This window comes from Podarcis erhardii, assembly GCF_964252035.2.
Source record: "Podarcis erhardii genome assembly, chromosome: 4".
NCBI lineage: Eukaryota > Metazoa > Chordata > Lepidosauria > Squamata > Lacertidae > Podarcis > Podarcis erhardii.
In genome coordinates, this window is record NC_138508.1 from 42314564 (window position 1) to 42339822 (window position 25259).

Genomic DNA, 25259 nt, shown 5'->3' on the forward strand with positions numbered 1-25259 from the left:
GCTTCGCCATTGAACTAGGGATTAGTAACTGAAGGCCCATGTACCCCAGTATTGATTACATTAAAATCAGTGCAAAATACATATAGATAGAATGAACAACGATCTGGTGAAGAACTGAGTCTTTAGCTGGTGCAAAATCCTCAACAGAGTTTGCACGAACCTTATATGAGAAAGGAGGGAGTTTTATAATCAGGGCATTGCAAAGCCAATGCAATTCTGGGCTGCATCAATAGGAGTATAGCATCTAGATCAAGGGAAGTAATAGTGCCACTGTATTCTGCTCTGGTCAGACCTCACCTGGAGTACTGTGTCCAGTTCCGGGCACCACAGTTCAAGAAGGACACTGACAAACTGGAACGTGTCCAGAGGAGGGCAACCAAAATGGTCAAAGGCCTGGAAACGATGCCTTATGAGGAACGGCTAAGGGAGCTGGGCATGTTTAGCCTGGAGAAGAGGAGGTTAAGGGGTGATATGATAGCCATGTTCAAATATATCAAAGGATGTCACATAGAGGAGGGAGAAAGGTTGTTTTCTGCTGCTCCAGAGAAGCGGACACGGAGCAATGGTTCCAAACTACAAGAAAAAAGATTCCACCTAAACATTAGGAAGAACTTCCTGATAGTAAGAGCTGTTCGACAGTGGAATTTGCTGCCAAGGAGTGTGGTGGAGTCTCCTTCTTTGGAGGTCTTTAAGCAGAGGCTTGACAATCATATGTCAGGAGTGCTCTGATGGTGTTTCCTGCTTGGCAGGGGGTTGGACTCGACAGCCCTTGTGGTCTCTTCCAACTCTATGATTCTATGATTCTATGATTCTACTGGTCCTAGAGATTGTGTCTATGTTCACACTTCAATTGGCACTTTAAATCAAAGAAGGATGCATAACAATTGTGTAACTTTCCAGCCGTGTTTGTACCAGTTAGGAAAATAACTGGTAAACAGGTAAGGGAAAGAGGGGAAATAACATTTCCTAGTCCCATAATACTTCTACAGCTAATTTCAAGGAAAGACTTAGCAATGTTTCCACCTTTTATCCCCACTCTCCTTTTGCAGCTTAACTCTTACTAGCCCAGTCTATTTGAGCCCAGTTAGAAAGTTATGAATCAGTCACAATTCAACTCAACGAGTAACATCAATGGTGGTGATACTTTCAAGGACTGAAGGGAGGAGAAAATATATTTCCCAGAGCTGAATAATCTGCTGACCAATCAGGCTGCCTTACATTACACTAGACATGGGGTGGGGGACTTCAGCAGCCAAACCCAGCTCTTCAGGCTTCTATATCTGACAGGGAACTTCAGACCCAGGGACCAAATATTGTCCCTCAGGCTCTGCCTGGCCCTTGGGACATTTCTTATGTCATGACTCCGCCCAATCCTTATTTTGCACTATCCTCAAGTACTTTCAAGTTGTCTGGAATGTGACCTTGATCTACGATAGTGAGTTTTGAATGCCTGGATGGAAAATGTCTGTGTTTATGAGCAAACCTCCAACTTTGTAAAGCTTGGACATAGGTAAAGGTAAAGGTAAAGGTACCCCTGCCCGTACGGGCCAGTCTTGACAGACTCTAGGGTTGTGCGCTCATCTCACTCTAGAGGCCGGGAGCCAGCGCTGTCCACAGACACTTCCGGGTCACGTGGCCAGCGTGACGAAGCTGCTCCGGCGAACCGGCACCAGAGCAGCACACGGAAACGCAGTTTACCTTCCCACTATAAAGTGGTACCCATTTATCTACTTGCACCTAAGGGTGCTTTCGAACTGCTAAGTGGGCAGGAGCTGGGACCGAACAACGGGAGCTCCCCCCACCGCGGGGATTCAAACCGCCGACCATGCGATTGGCAAGCCCTAGGCGTTGAGGTTTTACCCACAGCACCACCCGCGTCCCTTAAGGCTTGGACATAGCCTACTGCAAAAAGGTAACAGTGGTATCTGGGCTCTTCTCACTTTTGCCTCTAGCTCTTTCCACCAGTGGTGTGTAGCCGCTAGAAAGCTGCCTACAACAGAATGCAATCCTCTAGCTGAAGGGCCCCCCTCCTCATCCCTGCACTGAATGCTTCAGAAGTAATATATAAACTATAACAGAGCAGAGGCAGCCGCACTAAGGGAGAAATTGGCTGCTGCCAAAACAGCAGAGCCAGGTTGAATCTTCCCTCCTACCTTGCATAACAAATACAACAACTTCTCTTGTTCTGAGGTTATTGCCCTGCATTTTTCTGTTCCTGCTCCACATTGTTAGTTAACATCCATACAAAGATCACACACATCGTAATGACAAGAGGGCAAGGCATATGTTGTACTATATCTTGGGGGGGTGGAGGCACAGCAGCCTCATGACACTTATGACATGTAGTTCTTCCCTAAAAGAACCCCTATAGTGAGTACACTAATACAACTCTAGAATTAGATTGTAAATATTCATGTAGTTCACATTTAGGGCTGGTCATGTCTAGGTATGCATCTTCTATGTCATTCTCAATGAATGTAAATAGTGAACGCTATTTGTGTTTGTTGACAATTGTTCATCCAATCCTAGGATGATTCAGGAGCAGCTGAATGTATGGACTACAAGGCTTTGTAATACTTTAAAAGGCTTTTCTCCACAATATTTATAAAATTGCTAACTTGGCCAGTGGGAAGGTTCAAATTGTAATCTCAAACAAATCCCAAAATATTTCAAGATAACAAAAGCAGAAAAAACGATGTACATTTGTTTGCCTTAAGCATATACTTAAAGAAACTCAAACCAAACCAGGAGAGCATTAGTAGATTGAATTCAAAACTACAATTTGCTTGAATTAAAATCATTCCAGAAAAATCTTCAAACAAATTTTCTCCTAACCAGTGCTGGTGGTGCATTTCAGGAAATCAATTCCAAACAATCAACATTTATTTCCCAATTCAATCACTCTTGCAGTTAAAAGTATTTCTGCAACACCAATGGCCTCATCATAAATATGTTTAAATTGTAATCCTAACACACAGGAAGAAAGTCCAACACAATATTGTGAGACATATTTGTGAGTAAACAGGTTAGAATGAGGTGGGAGCCTGCTTTCCTGGAATCATGGCTTCTTGTTCATTTTACTCACGATGTGAATATTGAAAAATAATGTTTATGATAATGAATGAAGGAGTACCACAGTTGTTAACTACAGACAAAATTACTGCAAACTCATTTATAAAAGGATAACGTTTTCTCAATGAACCAACTACCTGTAAAGCCTGCTTCCAAATGTATCACAAAGAGATTAACTAATACTTATATCTTCTTGTAAACTGCTTTCAGGGTTTTTTACAATCAAGTGGTGCATAAATTTAATGAAATAAAAATAAAATATCTTTCTTATCTAGCCTGCATTGGTACAAAAAGATTAAAAATGCAAAAACCACATTGGAATGGAATTACTATGAAATGAGAAAGTGGCTGTCATCCAGAGAAAAATGGTATGCCGTATGCTCAACGGAAATAGGGGACACTGTTACAATGTGAGAAAGAACTGGAAGCATGGAGAGGACATACAAGAACAGATGGCTCTGCAAACTCAACGATGGTAACAGATGTGCACACAAAATTAGGGCCCCATCCAAATGTATGAAAATTGCAGGAAGTAGGTATTACCCTTTATGAACCCATATCACAACACCTCAATACTGTGTCAGTTTCTGTAAAAGCTAATCATTTTATATTTCAAAGGACACCAATGTCTTCAACAAACATTTTTGGGATGCACTGCTATCACTGGCAAAAACACTTCTGTGACAGGTTAAGGTCACAAGCAGCCACAGAATTTCATATCACCATCTTGAATTCATTTAGGGTCAAGAGGCAGGGTATATTTATTCATATTTAGAAGGTTACATGATCCCCAGGGAAGAAGACGAAGGTATCCTGCTTAATGAATGAGCTGTGACATCTACAATATTGAAAAAAGGGCCAATTAAGAAGCCATAAGGAAAATAGAACATCAGGAGCTCTAACACAGATACACCAGAATGAGTACTTGGTAGCTGTACTAGGAAAAAGGATACTGGGAATATCTAGCTCTTAAGTCACAGCAGATCAGTAGCTCCTTGTGCCCAGCTTCTACTCCATAGATAGTGGTGTTTTCATCCCTACAAGCAACACAGGAAGTGGCTAACCAGTGTCACAGAATGTTGACTGCTTCCTAGATAGAACAGTCTCTCTAGTGCAAGAAGAAAATTCAGAGATGGGGATTTGATAAGAAAGAATATGAAAAGAGGATCTGCCAAGGCCAGCTTTTTGCTTGGAGGCTCCAGGACACAATATCTATGATAATTACTAGTCCACATTTACACAGTACCAATGTATAGGTCCCATACAAAACAAACACTGAGTAAAGAACTAAGAAGTAAGTGCTGTTTCATATACTTAGAAAACACTGCTAAGTCTGCAACCCTAACCCAACTTACCCAATAGGACTTATTTCTGAATACACACAGTTAGGATTTTACTGTAACATACCATTCTTCAATGTATTATAAAACCAGACCAGAATAAAATTGCCCCTTCCAAATCCATGGATTCATTAGGAAATCACACCATTATTTTATTCTTACCTGTGTCCCCATCACCACTCTCCATTTTTACAGGTTTACTGGTTTCTGACGGAGTGTTCATTCTGGAGTCTGCATTAGAAGCAACAGAAAATATGGTTTTAAAAATCCTACTCACACCGTCCTCTTTACAGCACAAAACAGGACATTTCATATTGGTGAACAGGGGGCACTATAAAATGACCAAACTCAACTGATGGTTATGGACCCTCAAATATCAAAAGGGACACAGCAATGTATCACTGTAAAATACTATATATTGGATATAGTCAAAAAGCTAATTGAAAAAGGCGTACTTGAGGTGCTTCATAAATACAGACCAATTATGTTTGCTACATTAAAAAAAAATAGTGTCCAAACCTGAAGGATTGTATTAAAATTTCATTTGGATTATTATAATTTTTATCTGAATTCTTATAAAATTTCCCAAAGTTCTGCTTAGACCTCTGATCTGCCTCTCCTCACCCACCCTTTAGGTGTTTCCAGTGGTGCTGCTAGATCCTTTTCTAAACAGTACACAGGCATGTTGCCATGAGACTTCCATGCTACCACTATGTGATTACATCACTATGCTAAACTGAATATGATGGTACATGATGGTGTTCAGGGTATATATAATTCATTGTATCAGACCAGGAACAACATGGTGATGTCATTGTGCAATGGCAATACAAAGGCAATGTAATAGCAACAAACTCTTTACAAGACGTAGTTCTGGCAAAAGGAGAGACGCAATTTATCTTGTTAAGACTTCTGAAACAGGATTTAAAAATGAGGGCTGGGGGATGAAAGGCTGCTGATAATAAATAGCAAAAATAATCTAAACCACTGAGAACAATTTTGACAGGTCCTAGTCCTATCATTCACTGTGCTTTTGGTTATAGTCGTATCAAACTCCTTTTGCAACTAAACTGATGCTTGTTAGTATGGTGCTGAAAAAAACCCATTGCTGATGCCAACAGATTTATTCTCATTACAGAATACCACCCACTCTTGGTCTTCTCCAACTGGGATAAGCCTCTGAGTTTTTAATTACTACAACCCATGTGGACTCTTGTTGAATATTTTGTAAAAATAGGACACAAAATGTTCAACTCATTTTCTCCCTTGGAACACTGTAATGAATTTTTTAAAATTCAATTTTTGTTGTAAAAGTTATCTTTTCAAGGGGGGGGGCGTGTTTCATGAAAAGCACCACCTTCCTTTCTTTTGCAGCTATTTTCTGTATCTGTTCACAACCACTGTTCACCTGACCTCTTGCTGAGTGATTTGAGGGTGGGGTGGGGGTTAAGCATGAAAAAGGGGGCATCACAGTTGTGAAAGATGCCATCACACTGATATACATATCCTGTTGAAAGTAATGCAGAGGAATAACCACTGTATTTGGATGCTCACTTGGATTGTGACTCAGTTTATGTGGGTTTTTTCACATCATGACTTTTCACAAAGGTAATGGCTCCCAGTTTTGGTGCACTAGTTAACTATTCACATCAAAATGGATGACAAATCTCACAACACACAACCTTAAACTGGTTTGAACATTCTCCCAGACTTTTCTAAAAGGCTACTGAAGAAACTAGAGTTAAATAGTAGCTAGTTATAGAAAAAATCTATTAAGTTGCCATACTAAAAGAACAGCCATCGACAGAAACAAGGAGACGGGGTACTACATTAGAACTACAGCAAATATTCACTAGCAAGGCTGGCAGATCCCAAAATACAAAGGTGGTGAGACAGATGAATACATATATTGTGGCAGATGGCAACAAATCATGGGAATGAGCAAACCAATATGCCAAAAAATAGAATAAAATTGTGAGCAACGACCAGATCCAGAAAAGACTGGACTATAAGAGAAAAGCGAAAGAAGAGGGGAAAAAGTAAAGCACCAGAGACCTGACTAAATTAATATCGTCAAAATAATTTGTTGCCTTTCCTAAACACACTATAGCCATAATCCAGGCAAGAAAGTTCAAATTTTTAGATATTCCCCCATGTAACAAGCACTCTAGGATTTCCCCAGCTCTGCTCATAATTAGCAATAGCAGAAAGAACCCCCTTCAACATTTCCAATTGTCAGATTTCACCTGTTGAAACTAAATCACTGATGTTTACAGAAAAGCATTTAACAATGGAATTTGACAGTGAAGAATACATTATTGCATTCTTTACAATTTAGCTGATGCTAGAGTTAAAACATATGCCAGAGGTTAGGGTAACAGTATAGATGTGAAAGCATTATTAAGACATGCTGCAAAAGAAATCCATTTGTCATATCCTATTTCTTAAAGACATTTTTTGCACCAGTCAAGCCTCAGAAATAGTAGGCAGGTAGGAAAGATTACTTCAGCAGCTACTGCTCCACCAACAATGCAGAATCTTTTCCTGTTGCATCATGCATGCAGTTATTTGCATAACAGGGAGTCAAATCCCTGGATATTCCCCAGTATACAGCAGTTCTCCAACAGGAGAGCAAGGTTAATTTGAAGCTAATTAATTCCATTTCCTATACAATATCAGCGTCTTGATGATTACAACCTTGAAGAGTAATGAAGTAATCAATAGTTGTTTTTTTAAAAATTGAGTACATATGTGCCATCAACTCTTAGTGAAAATACTTGCATTATAAATATAAAGGCTAAAAACCTCCGCAGTGCCACAGCACACAGTACAATTTCTTTTTAGAGTCCATTTGGCATCTTTCAAAAATGCTTTCTTCCATATCTGTCTGCTAAGAAATTGTACATAATAAGCATTGGTACATAACAACAGTATACTATGTTTAAAAACAGCAGCAATAATGAGCTGGTTTCACAAGGCTATACTGGAGCCTTTGTAAGTTAAAAGATGTTGGAGATATGTAAGGGATAGTCAGAAGTTCATAGAATTGTAGAGCTGGAAGGGACCATGAGGGTCATCTAGTCCAACCTCCTCCAATGCTGGAATCTTTTGCCAATGTGGGACTCGAACCCAGAACCGTGAGATTAAAAGTCTGATTTATTGACTTGAGCTATCCCTGTTGCGACCACAGAAGGGTTATACTCACGGGTTCATATTTGGAAGCAAAATAAATTTAATGCATCTTTTGTTGTATCATTAAAGAGGGTATTGTTAAATATGCTGATCATTTCATCCCATTGCCTAGAACAGCCTTCCCAACCTGCTTGCCATCCAGATGTTTTGGACTACAGATCCCATCGGTCCCAGCCAGCGTGCAATATGTCTGTCAAGAGTTTTTAACAACCACAAGATATAACGGCAACCTTTAGTTTAAGATGATATGAAGAGGAACTATACAAATTCATGGAAGACAGACTCATGAATTGCTATTAGTCACAACAGTGAAACTGAACCTCCATGACAGAGGCAGTAAACCTGTGAATGTCATGTGCTAAGGACAAGCATCAGAAGAGGCTATTACTCTGATGATCTGCTTGTCAACATCCAAACACATGTGGTTGACAATTGCTAAGAACAAAATGCTAGATTAACTGGAACTTGATCTGATCCAGTAAATTAATTTCAGTGACTTGCACCACACACACAAAAACACAAGGAATGGATTAGTGATGAAATAGGCAAAATCTACTATCTACAAGTTAATTTGGCTAGTGGATGTTCAAATAAATTTTCTCTATAATTCTTATAGAGACTGCCATTTCCTCCTCCTTTCTTTCACAAGCAGCATAAGGCTTAATTTATAACAATGACACTAAAACACTGCCATAATCTAAAGTACACACAGCAAACTGAAGCATAGATTGAAAGCACCAGGTGCAGTGCTGAGGTCACATCCTGATGAGTTTCTAGAATCTAGATTCATTCTTACTAGCATTTTAACAGATATCAAGGCCAGTCAGCAATAAAATTATCAGCATTTCAAAATATATAGGGGGAGGGTGGATTTCTTAGAACTGATAAACCCTTTAAATTCAGCTACTGTTCTTCACACTAAGATGAAGGTGTCATTTGCTAGTATTCCTCCATACAGCATTGTTAAAAACGGCATATATGAAGGGAAAAGCTGTGTATCTTGAAGCAAAAATCACATTAAATTTTACATTTCTAAGGTAAGCGTAGTCTAAATCCTTAGATTATGATTTTTATAATTCTAAGGCCTGAAGATAAAGGATAAAATTTGCAAAACCTTAAAAACATATTTGCAAAATATGTTTTTGAATGAAGCCTATACTTTAATTTAAAAGCATATTTTTCAACTGCCAGAACACTAGTAGCCACATGCATCACTTCTTCTAACGGTATCAGCAGTGGTATTAGCAGTGCTTGCTTCCTATTAAACATTGAACAGTGTGGCTTTATATCACCTACACCCACACAGATATACCCAACTTAGAATGATCTGGTCAGGCCAGGAAGTTATGGCAGAAGACTCTCACCCCTATGCAGTTTTACATAAACAGACACATGAAATGAAGTTCCTATTTGTGTCCAAAATCAAATGCTTTTAAGATTGAAATATCAGAAGCTTCTGCATTAAACGACACTGAAACCGAAGAGCAACTCCATTCTATCCAAAAATAAAGAACAAGATTTTCCTGAACACAGAAAAAAAAAAATGAAGAACAGAGGAGGCACTTGCCACCACATCGCTGGAATCCTCAGCCTTTCAAATAAATGCCTCCCTTAGTCTTGCATATGCGATTAAGCCACTGCATAGTCAATCCAACAACCACTATTTCCATATTACACGCTTGCAAGAGTCAGTTGAACTGGTACCCACCTAGAATGTAGTCGCTGCAGTCCAGCATTGCTGTGCAGTCCTCTGCAGATTCAGATAGTCCAAGGAAAGGGGGGGGGATTTCTAAAATAAAAAACCTACACTACTACTTTTAACAGAAGAAAGGGAGGGGTAGGGATAGGAAATACAACTTCAGTTACACCATAGCAATCTTCAACTGAACAGAGAAACTTCAGTTGCTCTGTAGAGTTTTAGTCTCTCCTACTAGCTGTGTCTGACATTGTCAAGGCGACTGAAGCATGAAAAGTTCCCCTTTTTTTAATAAAATAGAAACAAAGATTGCAGCTGGCAGTTTCCATAATGAAGCTTAATCAGTATGCGCCTGATTAGGGCCTTATGCAAATCTCCCCTCGTTAAGCACAGCAGCCAGCACTTTGAAGTCCATGAACAATTCATTTGCAGAGTACACTGAAAGCGCTCCCTGCATAATTTAAATCATGATATAAATATTTATCAGCTCATTTGCATATTAATTGGCAGTGCATGAAGGGAAAAATTATCTCCCAAGTGCCAGCATAATAATTAGGGAACAAAATGAAATTTCTTCCAATAGCTTTGCTTCTCAGACCTAACTTGAGCACAGTACCATGGGGAAGTAGGGAGGGGAAAGAGGCAAGACAAAATTCTGTTAAAATGCCACTGAAATGACATATACAAATTAGAAACAACTCTACAGACTTAAGCACCTTTAATCTTATTCCTGCTGGCAACAATGACTTCAGTAATAAAGGAGATTTGGAAAAGCTTTCTACAGAATCCAAATAATCCCAAGAAAACAATTAGCAAGGTAGGAGCTGAACACAAACCTGTCTTAACTACTACTTGCACATTTATGTGATCTTTTCCAAATGTGTTATGCTATAATTTAACAGTCTCTCACACATAATTGTGTACAAGGAGAAGCCACATAACTTTAGGCAGCATATAGGAAGCAATTCATGTTTGCTGTTTTGCAAAGGTAGTCCAACACTGGTAGATGTAACAAGTAATATTTGACCATTCTCACTCCCTGTACCTCTAATAAAGTTGCTGTTATCTAGAACTGCTGGCTCCTAATTTATATGTATCTGTATATGTACATAACATTAATTCCTAAATAAATAGTCTGACTTATTTATTATTGTATTTCTAAATAAACAGTCTTCCTAAATAAATAGTCTTTATAGTAAACTTTATTTTACAACTGTACTTCTTGAATCATCAGGGCTACTCAGAAACTCTTGTACAAAGATTGTATAAGAGTAATTTAAGACTGTGATTAGAAAGTAAATGTCAGAAGGGAAATGAATGGTCATGTGAAGACTTCTCCCCCACAAAAGGGCCCAACAAAATGATGAAATAAACTCCTCTGAAGCTATCTGCTGCAATTTTTAAAAAGCATGGATCATTCAAAAGCAGAACAAGGGACTGGAATGTTACACATTGCATAATCTAGTTGCTCTTCAGAAATCAAAAGAGCTGTTGATTGTTGGTACTTAGTGGCTACTGGTGTGAAGGAAAGTCCCTTTTTTCAAAAAAAAATATTTAAATGTTTTCTCATCCATGGTGAAAAATCATTGCATCTAGAAAGGAAGTTGTAACAGTTGAATTTCAGAGATTCTAAAATTCATTTTAACTAGAAGGCAACAGAAAAAGAATTGTCTGCTAGCTCAAATCCAGCACAAACCCAATATTTTCTTGATCCTTATCGCCCATTACAATTTTCAAGTCACAATGCCAGAGAGATAGCAAAAGTCATAGCCAGCAGAATACTTAGAGGTGATATAGCAGACCTGTCAAAGTCTAGACTCAAAAAATCCTGTGGCTTCTAGTTCACAATTTGCAGGACCTACAAAATACGCTCAGCTTTCTACACGGTTTGCAGGATTCTGTTCATTACATGGGCTACTTTAACTGAAAAGAGGATATTTAATTGATTAAATACCACATAGTTTAAGCACAAGTAACAGAGAAAAGCTATGGATGCCTGTCACCACTTTAGGAGAGACATCAACTCTCTTCTCGATACAAGGAAGGCATCTTTCAAAATGGCGCTTGCTGCTACATGTATGTTTGGTTGCCTTCTTTAAAATGATTAATTCATATGCATATTTAATCAATTAAAACTTAAACCACCCAATACTTAACCGTTTTAATCAGTGCACTTGTGTGTGTGTGTGTGTGTGTATTTGTTGTTCAGTCGTGTCCGACTCTTCGTGACCCCATGGACAAGAGCAAGCCAGGCACTCCCTTCTTCCACTGCCTCCTGTAGTTTGGTCAAACTCATGTTGGTAGCTTCGAGAACTAATATATAAGGTGCTGGTATGAAGTTGTTACAGTAAGTGCCACACTTTTAACATTTGAGGGAGGAAAGGTGCCAGTACTGTGTACCCTTGAGTACACCCTCCACCCAAAAGCACTGGTTTCAATCTCTAAAACACCATCCCAAAGTGCTTCCCCGATGCACATTGTCACCATATCTGACATCCTCGTCAGCAGTCCGCTGACCTGCTTTACAACATCCTTATAAGACGATCCAGGTACTACTACAGTGGTACTGCTGGTTATGTACTTAATTTGTTCTGGAGGTCCGTTCTTAACCTGAAACTGTTCTTAATCTGAAGCACCACTTTAGCTAATGGGGCCTCCCACTGCTGCCGCGCCTCTGCTGCACAATTTCTGTTCTCATCCTGAAGCAAAGTTCTTAACCCGAGGTACTCTTTCTGGGTTAGCGGAGTCTGTAACCTGAAGCGTATGTAACCCGAGGTACCACCATACTACTCTTGGAACAATTTAAGAATATCTTACATTACTGTAGATTGGTTTATAGTGTTCTTTGTGTTTCGTTGCAGATTGTTTATTCTTTTCAGTGATTTCTCCGTTATAGATTTGAGGCCAACAAGACCCGTCATAAAATTTTCTTCTAACAAGTTATATAGCCTTTGAGAAGAGTTGCTTTTTGAGGAGGGGGAGGGGTCTTCCAGGTTTTAATCTCCTTGAACTTTCCTGGTAACAAAATTAAAGTTCAACTTTTTGAGATAATGGTTTGAGGGTCAAAAACAAACAAACAAGGGTGATAGAGAGCAACCTTCCTTTGTAATCCTGGAGATTTTGTATAGTTCTGAGCTGAAGTGATTCATAGGCACCACCACAGAGAAGGCTGTATAAAGTGCAATGACTTGAGAGAAAAGGGCACCCATTCGAAACTTCTAAACACTCGCACAAGAAAAGCCATTCAACGCAATCAAATGCTTTCTATGTATCCAAAGCAAAAATACACAAAGGGGTTCTGGACATCTACTATGTATTATTCAATCTATACTTTCCTTGATTGGATATGATATTTATCTCTCTTTTATAAATCTTGCCTGGTCTGAGTTTGAAATAATATTATTGAGATGAGTTGCCATTAATTGCAGTAAATATTTTGCAGTCAAGTTTCTAAATAAAAAGCTGAAGTTATGAAGGAACATCATTCAAATCCTTCTGTAGTTCTGGAATTCCAATAATCCACAAACAGAACCAGGAATAAGGGATTTTGTATATGTTGTTCTTGAATCTTTTAAAAAAACACCAATCACTTCAGAGACCATCAGATCCTGGAGATTTGTGGGCTTTAAAACTGGCTATTGCTTGTTTAACCTCATTCATCTGAATTTTACTGTCCATGTATTTCCTATAGTCTTTCATGACAAAATATTACTGAAAGGCTTGTGGCTGTTATTCATGAACTTTGGTCAAAAGGGAAGTATTGAACTTATAGAGATTTGAATAAATCAGACGCAGATGTTCTTGGAACTGCCATAGCACAGGAGTGTGGTGTGATATTTTCCAGGGTCCTATAACATCTAGCACTACTGTGCTAGCCTGGGGTTTAGTAGGCAAGACATAATAAACCATAAAGTATGAGGAATGATGGGCCAAAAAATGAAAGAGGCAAAATCAGAGGACCTGCAGTACAGCATTCTTAAACCATCCTCAACGCATGTTTCTTAATCAAAATGGCAAATCTGCACTGTACTAAAGCTTTGGCCTCCTTGTATGTTCTTCCCAGCAGATTTTAAGCTGTGAAACAACCTCCCCCCCACACACAAATAATCCAATACAGTACTGCATTTGAGCTGGTCTCCTAGCCCTTTGAGGACACGGGTCACGACTGGACCTAATGGTCAGGGGTCCCTTTACCTTTACCTAGCCCTTTAAAGTTCTAATACGTAACCGTTAGGTTGTGCCATTCCTGTATCATTTGTAATGACATAGCTATGTAACTACTACCAGTATGTCCTGTTCACCAACCGTACAGATCAGCCTAGCTTCAACAAGTTCAGCATAAACAAAAACTTAAAACACAATCTATGAAATTTCCATGTTTCATAATACCTGGGTGCCATTCTAATGAACTTGCAGGTGTTAGACAACACAAACATATATTGGTAGAGGGGAGGCAACATCATCTTGCATTCCTGTCATCAGCTAAGATCACCTCTTGAACAATTAAGCCATTGAGAGCCTGAAGCTCTTCAGATGAACAAGGATGTGTGAGACCAGTTTTTAAATTTGAAATGTGTGATTTGGATTTTCAGTTTGCCAATATTTTGACTTCCTGTTTCTAGAAAAATCTTCAGGAGCTTGGTATTGGACCACTCCTGGTTTGCTCCTTTCCCGATCTCAAGTATTTTTGTGAAAATTTTACTTTAGTCAAAATGACAACTTTCACTTTCTTCAGAAATGCAAACAGCTTTGTTCCAATTGGAACAATGATATATTTTCTGTTGCCCCACAACTATTCTGCTAACCGAAGCCAGAAGCTTCACTGACACAAGCCCACAATAGATACAGTACTTGTCATGCAACTGCTTCTTAGCAATTCAGTACCACTTCAAACATTGTACTTTTCTAATAGTACACAGACACATGCACACCTAGCATACAGTTTCAGCCATCTTCATGCTTCCCTATATAGTTCATAAAAATGAGCAAGTAAATGCCATTTCTGAAGCTCCCCTTATTGTTGCTCTCATATTTCTTCATCAGACCAAATCTGGCAGAAATCTACTTCCCAGCTAAACCACCTACTCAAAGATGTCTACCTTCTCAATCTCGAGCAATTCTATTCTTTCTTTGAACTCATAAGTAAACAGTCTTTGCGTAAAAAAAGGGGGGGGGGAATCCATGTGAAGAAATCACTTTATTCTTAGGTAATGTTTTGTGTCAAAGGAATGTATAAGGGAATTCACACTGTTGAATGTAAAGGGTTAATCGGCTATAACTATCTTGATTTACTGCTGTGAGCTGTGACAAACACAAAGTCTCAGAGGGAGCCTGCAGGTGGCTGCAATGTTCAGTTAACTGCTACTTTACTTTTTGGCAGATAAGAGCTCTGAGACTGAGGTTTCTGTTTTTATAGACAGACACTGTGGACTGAAAATTTGCAAGTTCTAACTGGTTTAGTAAGTGGACATTCTGTCTCAACCCGCTGAACCAGAGTTGTGGCATGATGAAGGAGGTGAATTTCACCCAAATTTGAAATGACTGGTGGGAGGGAGACCCTGTTTGGACATAAATGGGAAGTCTCCAGCCAATAGTGTGCCTTGAGAGTGGAAGAGAAGCAGCAGAAGACGGCAACAGAAGATTGAAGAAGAAGCTGAGAAGAAGCTGCAGCCAGGTGGAGGACACTGAGGCTTAGAAGTTCTGGGATACCTGGGACAAACCAAGAGCTGAAGAACTCTGAAGGCAAGAGTCAGTGGGGTTGCTGAGTGCCTGAAGTAAGGGAAGCTGCTATACCTAGGCAAAGACTTCAGCAGAACTCAAGCTTGAGAGACTCCAGAGGCAAAAGGGCATAGGCAGTGAAAAGGGTCTAGTTGATGAGTGCAAACTGGGTGTGAGTCCTTTAGGAAAATTTAGGTTTAAATACCGGGGGGGGGGGGGGGAGATGGAATAACTCAAAGTACTGTATCTTCTTTTAAAAAAGAGTACTTTATTGTGTAATCATTCTGAGTTAAAGGAAGAGTAAGTAAGTAAAATTCAATATACAGTAACCATACAAGCTAACATCACCATTGGTTCATAGTGTTATTTTAAAATAAAATGTAATTTATTTAGTTTTACACATTACATGTAGTCTGTGCCATTTGCTTACCCACAGCTATGGTATGTAAACTGAGGTGTATAATTGACCTGGTATCTCTTTATACTGTATTTGTCCTAGTCCATCATCTCTTTGCTTTCACTGGCTGTTTCTCAAAGGCAGGGGCGAGGGGCAGGAAGAAAATGGAGCAGACTCATGTCTGTAGTAAATGATTTGTGGGAGTGGGGAGAAGGGTCTCTCTCTCTCTCTCTCTCTCTCTCTCTCTGTGAGTGAGAGAGTTTTTATGCTCTGGTATGGGGGAGAGAAAAGAGAAATTGGGGAAGGGCAGGGTGGAGTTGGGGTAGAGGTGGCATTTGGAGGAATGTGGGGTAGTAGTAGTAGTAGTAGTAGCAATAGTAATTTTATTAGTAATGCCCTGTTCATCTGGCTGGGTTCCCCTTCCAGCAGAATATAAAAACATAATAAAGCGTCAAACGTTCCCAATACAGGGCTGCCTTCAGATGTCTTCTAAAAGTTGTGTAATTCTTCATTGCCTTGACATCTGATGTAGGAGGGTGCTACCGACAAGAAGGCCCTCTGCCTGGTTCCCTGTAGGAGGAGATGGTGAAGTTCTGTTGCATGAGCAGAAGTACACGATGCTCATACAAGACACCTCTAGCTTTTACCCTAAACATTTATAAATTGTCAACTAGCCATCACCTGTCATTATCCATGTCATAACTTCAAACTAGGGTGGCTTACCATGTCATTTTTTTATTTTAAACATGTAAAAAATAAATATACAAAATATCAGGGGTATAATTACAAATAGTATCAAATCAAAGATGAATCCTTGTAACTATTCACGGCTAATTTATTTTATAAATTCAGTAAGGAGGAAACAGTTTACTTCAAAAGTCTCTGATTTATTTGCCAACTCAAAAAATACATGTCTCCTGACACAAAACCCCACATATATTAAGTAAAATAGAAACATCACCACCCAACCCCAACTCCACTCATCTCCCCCCACCTCTTTCCCCCTATTCTTCCTAATGTCTCAACAAATGAAACCGATTTGTTTTTTTTAAAAAAATGTTACATGGAAAAAAATTACGAGAGAGAGACATTGCACATACCTTTGTAAATCAAGAAAATCTTTAATAAAAATACATTAAAAAATACATGTCTCAATTAATTTGGACATGTCAGCTATCTTTCAAATATTTGCCACACCTTTTGAGAAGAGACAAGTAGATTGAATATTGTTGCTATGTAAGTACATTCCTCCATTCTGAGTGTCTCCCAAGATTATTGGTTCAAACGTCTCTATATTGCTAGAAAAGTGATCTAGCACAGGACTAGTCATGTTAACACAGACTACCTAAGCATTCCACCTTATATTCAGTAGGTGTGGGGGTCTATGGAATGTATATACACCCTGCTCTCTGCCCAGTTCCAATTTAATTAAGCTTTGCAGCACACCTAGTGATTGACTTCCTAGGGTACTGAAGGGCGAAAGAACTATACAGGAAGCACTGAGCATCCTCCTGGGATAAATTAAATGCATTAGCACCCATTAGCACTAGGAACCCCCAAGCTAAAAGGTTGCAGACAATACTCCTTTTGCACTTCCCCTGCACTTTATCATTGACTACCAATAGTGGGAAAATGAAAATTCCACTATGTTCCACAGTGACCTTCCCCTCTATTGACTTAGGGAAAACTCTCCATGGCTTAACAACTTTAACAAGAATCCAAAACTAGAAGTATGGTTCTGTTTGGGTCAATTTTTGCTTGAAGCCTTCACTTATTGCTAGATATCTGCTCCCCACTGTTTTTGTAATTTTTGAACTCAATTTTGCAAGGGCTTCAAGGGATCTCATTGTCTGTCAATGCCTGGGTTTTCCTATCATAGCCTTAACCCAGGAAACTAATACAACTCTTGTGCAATAGTTTGCAACAGACCCTTAAGAGTCTTTTTTAATTCCCATAATCTTGGAAAACTTAATAGCCATGCTTTGATCTCTGCCTTTTTTCTTTCTCATATCTATCATTCCAAGAAAGTTATCCACACTGAATGCTGTTGTTTACATTTACATTTGGCTCTTTTGCAGAGCTACCGGGGCGGGGGGCATGCTTACCCAGGTGTTTTGCCCCGGATGAAGCCTCCAGAGGGGCACCATTGAGGCTCTCAGCCTGTGTGTGTATGCAAATACGTTTTTTTTTTGGGGGGGGGGGTTGTTCCAAACTGGGTCACCTACAAACCCCACAATTTGAGTGGTGTAATGCAGAATATCCTGAAAGACTGGATTTTTTGTTTCTAAAGGGGGATAGAGCTGCTCTTGAACTGTTCCTGACTGCCTTGTGGGCAAAGGGAGAAATGGAAATTTTGCTTTATCTGCAAAATTTCTGTCCTGATGGATGTAGAAGAGTTTAGGCAACTACTCAGTAACATGTCCTCTCTTTTCACTGATTGATGGGGGATTATGAATGGTACAAAAAGGGCTGTCTCTGTCACCTTCTCTGTCTTTTCTTGGTTCCTAAGTTTGCACATTCAAGTTGGTGTATTAGTATTTCAAAAAGTTGGGATCCTACCCTGTTCAGACTGGGTACCTAGAGAGTCTCTTTTTCTAGAGGAATAAATTCGTTAGAGAAGGATTCTCACTGTGGCCAGAAGTAGGCACAATCCCAGTGAGTAGACTGCTCTGCTGGAAGCAAAAATGTAAAAAGTACAGCGATGTTTATTCCTATTTTTCTGACCAAAACATACATAAAAGCTATAGCCACAGATATCTGCTATTAAATTTGGCAACCACTCTCTGAAAGACACCAGGATATATTGAAGTCAGTGTAGTATAGTGGTTAGAAGGCTTGTCTAGGACTGGGGAGATCCAGGTTCTGAGCTCAAAAGGTAGGTTATAAAGGAAATAATTAACATATAGGTTATGTAAACTCGCCCTTCAAAACAGGTGATTAATTAATATTTTTAGAGATTACCTCAGATTAGACTGCTAAACTACAGTAAAAAAAAAATTAAAACCTGCTCTTCTTCCCCACAAGGCTCTGGAGGCAACTCACAATAAAAACAAAATGCAGGCAACACCTGTTTTAGGTGCAAGTGGTTTGTACGTGATCACGCAAAGCGCCAAACCCTGAAGTGACCTGGAGACGTAATAAAAAAATGTCACTAAATGGGCAGAGCAGGGTGTTTCAACTGCAAGCGATTTCACATATGCACACAATGACCCAGAGCACAAGCCCCATGCAAATCAGTGCTTACTTGTCCAAAATAACATTTAACACAATCAAAAGAAAACAGCAATTTCAGAACAAACAAACAAAAACAATTCACAATCAGAATATAGAATTATACATAATTTCAGTTGCAATTATGTAATTCGTAAACCAAATTTCAGTAGACTCTCTTGAAGTGGGACAGGAAATCTTACTATTTCACACACTACATTTTTAGGGCATGTAGCTAACATGTTTTGATATAAAACGTAAATGTAGGAACTACATGTCTATCATACAGGTACACTCATCAGGGAGTCATGACTGGCAGCCACTCCCTCTAAACTAGAGGGGGGATCTCTAGATGCTGTTGGATTCCAGCTCCCATCAGCCCCAGCCCACATAGCCACTGATCAGGAATAAGTTGTAGTCAAATGACATCTGGAGGGCCATTCGTTTCCCACTGCTGTTTTAGGCAATGTTCAACAGTAAACCTGGGTTTACCTCTGCATAATCTGTGAAATGTCCTTGAGTAAACAATTTTAGTCACCTGTCTTTTATCACCTAAGTGGCCATAGGGCTCACTGGGATCCCCACCTCCACCCCTAAAAATCAAAAGCACAAACTCACTGACTTCCCAGTTTCATTGAGACGCAAGCTTCACAGAGAACTGAACTGGAATTAACAAGACTTCAGACATCTGTCTGTGCTATAGACTAAATTCACATAGTTCAAATCTGCATATATACCTAGACTAATTTTAAAGCACAAAAATGAATCAGCTCCGTGTTATTCTTGTAAATCTGTACTGTATTCTAGCATATGATTGTATCTATTCCATTATTTGAATTTTAGAAGCTGTGAAGTCTCTTGAATTCTAAATGAAACTTTTTTGAAATAGCTATTTAGTCTCTACTCCTTTCATCACATGGTTTGAAGAAGAAAAAAACATGAGAGAAAATGACATGAATACTGTTACTTAGCAGTATGCTTTCTGCACTGTCAAGCACTCACACTGGGAAGACACTAGTTGTATCCAGTTGAATTCCACTCAGAATAGATCTATTGAAATTAATGGACCTAAGTTAATCATGTACACTAATATGAATGAGTCTACTTTGAGTATATCTAACACTGCATATAATCCTATGTTTGTAACTGACCACAGCCAACTGAGTCCTGTTCTTTCTCCAGCTCTGCAGCACGAACAAGAACAACTCTTTAATCAGAATTCTTTCCCTGCTCTTGCTCTCCCCTCCTTGCTGCTGTGAGAGTATGGCTGTCACATCCCAATTCCCCTAAAGCCAGAATAAGAATTTGCATATTATGCAAAACAGCTGTGCTAATCATGCAAATAAGGTGTGCTAAATTAGCATGCCTCGTTTGCATAATTCCCATCTGGTACTTCATCTCTGTTTTTACCAAATTCTAGAGGCAGAAAGGGGAGCTGTAATATAAGGTCTTCTTACCTGACCATTTGCAGCTGTCAGAAATGAGGTGCATTTTCTCTCCACAGCCCTACCACTCCACTACAAGAGCACAGCCATGCTAGAAAATAAGTATGGGGTTTTCCCCTAGTGACCACACTTTAATAAAGTAGGGACAAAATTTATTGATGTTTAAGGTCCTATTCTCTCTCCAATTAACATTACATTCAATTTCAGAGATCAGGTAGAAGGGGTTCTGTTTCCCCCCCTAAGGAAATAGATTTCATCAGCAACTGCTTTTAAAAGGAAGAGAACTTTGACAAGGAGGTAGAGGGTGATGGCCTAGGCTGGCCAGGGTGCCACTAAGAACCCACTGAAATGAACAGTTAGCAATCCCATAGATGCAGCCACGACCCTCTGCACCAGGAGACTACCAACCTGGCACTCATGAAGGCCTTCTCTGGTGTCAGACAGGGGCCCCAGACTCTGAGCTTTCATTTAATAATAATGAAAGAAAGTCTCTAACGCTCTTAGAAATAAAGTTATTAAGCAAAATGTGTAGGTATCAGTCTATGTAATTTCTGTAAAATGAGTCATGATGGCTGCTCCTGCCTATCAGTGTTTTTAGCCAGTAAGAATTCACAGTACAACGGTATACATTTCCATTCAGAAGAAACTCTGTGTTTTACAGGACTTACTCTCAGGTAAGTGGGTACAGTATGCAGCATAGGCTTAGGTTTAGGATTGGAATGGGAAAAACAAGTTTGCCATGCCTTTATGGCTGCATCTCTACTATCAGGACCAGCAGGACATGCCAAGCATTGGGGGTAGGGTGGGGATAAGCAGCAATGACTGTATCTCAATTTTATACTACACATGCCTCCCACACCATCCATGTTGTGTTATACCATCCCCTCCCATGAAGACAATTTTGTGATTGGTATCCACAGAATTCTCTCTAAATCTGAAATGTGCCTACAATTCCAAAAAGTTCCACGTCCCTCTTGCTCTTGGGCTGAAGACTGGGATTTGGCTCAGAAGAATGTTGTTGAATCTGGCAGGGATAAAAAATAGCTCCAGAGGACCTATAACAAGAAAAACTTGCAGATCAACAGGAGCACACTAAAGTTAATGAGAGTCACATACTAGAGTTTGGTCTGTTAATGCAGACCCACTCTTGCAAATACTCTCCCAACAACCATCACAGAATAGACCATTCTGCACCATTTAAGGTTGTGTGTGTGTGTGTGAAAACAGAACTCGTAACTTTTCATTGATTTGACTGGACTCTTATGCACTGCAAGTCATGAGACCCCATTATGCTCAAACAACTGTAGTGCTGAGCTATACCAAATTATTTTTAAAAGGCACAGTTAATATTCAATAATAGCCTTGAACTGGAACCCTGTGCTTCTCAAGTATCTCTCAATGTATTTAATTTGATTCACAGAAGCAATTACTCATACTAATAAAGAAGTGAAGGCTTTCTGGTACCTTTTCACGAAGATCACCAGCTGCTTGCTAGAAAACTGCAGCACAGGAGCCCAGAAATAAAGCATATGCTTTGTATGCAGAAGGTCCAGGGTCAATCTCTAGCATTTCCAGATAAGGCAGGAAAGAGATTTGCCTGAAACCCCCAAGACAGCTGCAACCAATGAGGGCAGACCACAAACAGCTGGATGTACCACTGATCTGCCTCAGTATAAGGGAAATCACATGTTCCTATGAGCAATACAGCAGGTACCTGCATGTGAAGTGTCTCTTTTTATCACTCATGATAGTTTTAAGAATCAAAAATCCATGTATTTCCCTCCCCCAGTGACCTAAGCAACTGTCTGGGAAAGGAACTGGTAAGACAGGGGGAGAATGTCAAGAGAAAAAATGGATATGATTCCTAGTAGAAGTAGGCAGCACAACACCTGTTGATGCAAGCACAATGATTTTTGTCAAAATTCACTCACACTAATGAGATTGTAAGCAACAGCAGATACACCTGGGGAATGATGATAGTGGACTAGGTAGCCAAGTGCAAAGAGGGAACTGGATAGACTTAGAACTGTAATTCCAAGGTCCACAATAATTTGTTTTAAATGCCATCATTTCCTAGTTGTGAATGTCCAACAAGTAGCTTTGGAGTCTTAATTAAAAGGGATAGGTGGCATTTGCTGCTTAAGAATCTTTTTTTGTTTTGTTCATATATATCTTTTTGGGTGCGTATATCTTTTTTGTACGCTGCTTTAAGGTTTTTTCCTTTCAAGAGGTATATAAATTTTATGAAATACAAAATTGACATCAGAAAACAAGCTGCAGTTCCTTAAACTACAAAAAGTATTGTTGTATAAACCTCTGGATACCACACAGCATTAATATGGATCACTAGTTTTTATTATTATCGATTATTTGTTTTATTATTTTTATTTAACCTTCATTAACAGTGTACGGACAAAATTAACTTTATAGCAGTGACCATGCAGCAACTTACAATATTTGTCTGAAGGTGCTGTATCCTACTCTAGTGTTAAATGTGAAAAATTAAGGCTCTGCACTCTTTAAATTGGGGGGGGGGGGGGATAGGGCAGACTGCCACATCCTTAGTATACAAACCTGGGCTCTTATCGGGGCGTGGATAGTCTGCTAGTTCTCACGGACGGCAATATTAAAAACTGAATGTAATTTTAAAATATACATTAAACATCCAAACAAATAATCAAAATTGAAATCTGCTCCATTACCTGAGTAGCAAGGAGATCAAAACAGACCCAGCTGTACTGCCAGATTGCCTAAGAGGAGAAATATGAACAACCTAACAAATTGGCTATTTCTCTTGAAAAGACAAAACAGAACTGATAGTTGGACTGAACCGAAGAGCCCTGTAATTGAAAGAGGAAAATGGTCAGATAAGAGAACATCACACTGTCCTTTTCCAGGCTGCCATCAGTATGCTGGAAGAGCATATGTAAAATAATAGCATTGCAGAGTTGGAAGGGACCCATAGGGTCATCTAGTCAAACCCCATGCAATGCAACTATCTCAACATGTGGTCCATAACACCTGCTGGAAATTATAAAGGCCAAATGCTAATGTGGTGAATTGCATTTGCATCATCAGGAGATAAGCTATGCACAAGATACATATAAGCTACCCAGACTTGGGAATCCTGCATATGGAAACCCTAGCATGGAGTTATGCACTATGGGCTTTGAAATATTTGTGCTTTATTTCAGTATTTAACACTTTGTGGAAGAAAGTTCTGTACATGTAATTCTGTACATGTGCGAATCTCACATTGCAGAGAAATAAAATAGTAAATATTAGACATGGCTAACATTCTGGCTCTCAATATATGAGCAGCATCTGTGAAAACAGCTCCACTGCTCTCCTTCACCAATATCTGTGTTCAGACAAACATTACACTGGCTTACTAAGCAGCCATATACAAGCTTGTGGCACACACAAGCAGCCCTTTCACAATGAGCCACAAATAAACTGTAGCTTCTCATTTTGTCTGAACCAGGAATCTACCATTACTAGCTTCAGAGCAAGCAAAGATCTGAAGCCAGCTTCAAAAAAAAAGGGGGTGGGGGTTAAAAACTTGGCTTGTTCAGAAACTGGTAACCAGGAGAAAAAGGACTCTGTGCATGAGCAAAAATATCATGCACAGCTCCTCTTAATAAACCAAGGTAAAATAACCTGAAGTGGTCCATTCTTTCACAAGCCTCCTACTGTTTGAAATGTAAGAGGTAAAAAAAAAGAGGTATGATTTCAACCTTTGCTTAATGCAAGATGAAATTTCTCAAGAACAAAAATCTGTTCAGCATTCTCCCTGCATAACATATATCAGTTTAATCAGTCAATATATTATAGATGCAGTACTGTGCAATGAAATTTGCTGGATTGAGGTAATAAGAGACAACGATGCAAGAGAATTTGAAGTAGCATCAAGATTGAACCAACAACCCATTTCCAAAATATCTACAAAATTCCAAACGATGTGTGGGTCTGCCAAGAAGTCTGATGAATAAGAAAACAGCTTTTGTCGTCCAAACTGGCAGCCTCAAAATGACAAGCCTTTTCTGGCTGCCCACTGGCTAATCTAAGCTCCCCTTTTCTTCTTTTGAAATTTCCCCAACTTAAATTGAATGCAAATAAGCCAGGTGTGGTCCTTAGAACAGTAATCAGCAGCTAGTCCCTACTGAGTTCCCATAGCAACATGCACAGCTGGCAATGAAGCAGAGGTTGTATTTGCCTCAGATTGGTTAGAAAGTTTAAACACTTAGTGAATGAAATGCCAATTATGGCATCACACAAGGGTTTTTTAATTTTTTAAAAAGAAATCTGTACTTCCTTGTCTAATATAGAAAATAAAGCAAGAGGCATACCGCTGGACCTACTGCAGTTCACAGCCTGACAATGAAAAGCAATTATCTGTTGTTTGCAGAAGAGGAAACAGTCTGGTAGCAAGATAGTATGCACTACTTTTTGTAAAAATGAAGGGACAAAAGAAACGGGTTACATTTCATATGACCACAAACAACTCTATGCAAAGGCCTAAAAAAGAAATTAGTGAACCAAAGACAACCAAACTTTTGGACCTCCTCTATGTATTTCCTCATTGTGACAGGCATTTCTGATTTTTATTTTACTTATGTTATATACTGATTTTCATAGCAGATATGGATGTTCATACAATGAATCTGAGATTAAGAAACAGAGATGAATTAGGCCATTTTCAAGTGATGCTTAAGTTAGTTTTTGACAGATAATACAATGAAAGAACTACATTAGCTGGAATGTACATTCAATTTCAAATGGGTCTCTGCTAGTTTCTATACCACATTAACACCCACAAGTGACACATTCTAGTCTAAAGGAATTCTTAACACTTGTGAAACTGTTTTCAGTCACACTGTGCTATTTATTACAAAGTAACTGTACAAAGACCACCAGCAGTGATTGAAACCAGTTTCGGAAATGCATACTTTAAAAAGGTCCCTCAATGTCACAGGCAGAGCAAGACTTTTCTAGCCTTGTTTTTGAGGGACAACTCTAGTCTTCTGTACAGGCAGAGCAAGCCTATAAAGCAAAATAAGCCAACTGTCAGCATTTACGGACCACCATGAAATCCTTGCAACTTATCTATAACATACATAAAGGTAAATCCTTATAATTTCAATTACACTTAATTCCAAAACTTGATTTAATTTAAAATAAGGAAATTT

At 39.2% G+C, this 25259-nt stretch overlaps 1 protein-coding gene across 9 annotated transcripts in view; it reads right to left on the reverse strand.

The window, feature by feature from the left end:
- The window catches only part of POU2F1 (POU class 2 homeobox 1), a 100266-nt gene that overhangs the window by 44980 nt on the left and 30027 nt on the right, over positions 1-25259 (reverse strand). For 4 of the 9 annotated variants that reach the window (XM_081858473.1, XM_081858472.1, XM_081858467.1 and 1 more), the window contains exon 2: positions 4575-4643. In XM_081858473.1, coding sequence (XP_081714599.1) covers positions 4575-4643 — 69 coding nt within the window. Of the gene's footprint in view, positions 1-4574; positions 4644-4931; positions 4956-5040; positions 5115-9312; positions 9356-15191; positions 15199-25259 lie in introns of those variants that run through there. The other 5 variants (XM_081858474.1, XM_081858468.1, XM_081858471.1 and 2 more) reach the window with 4 other exon arrangements.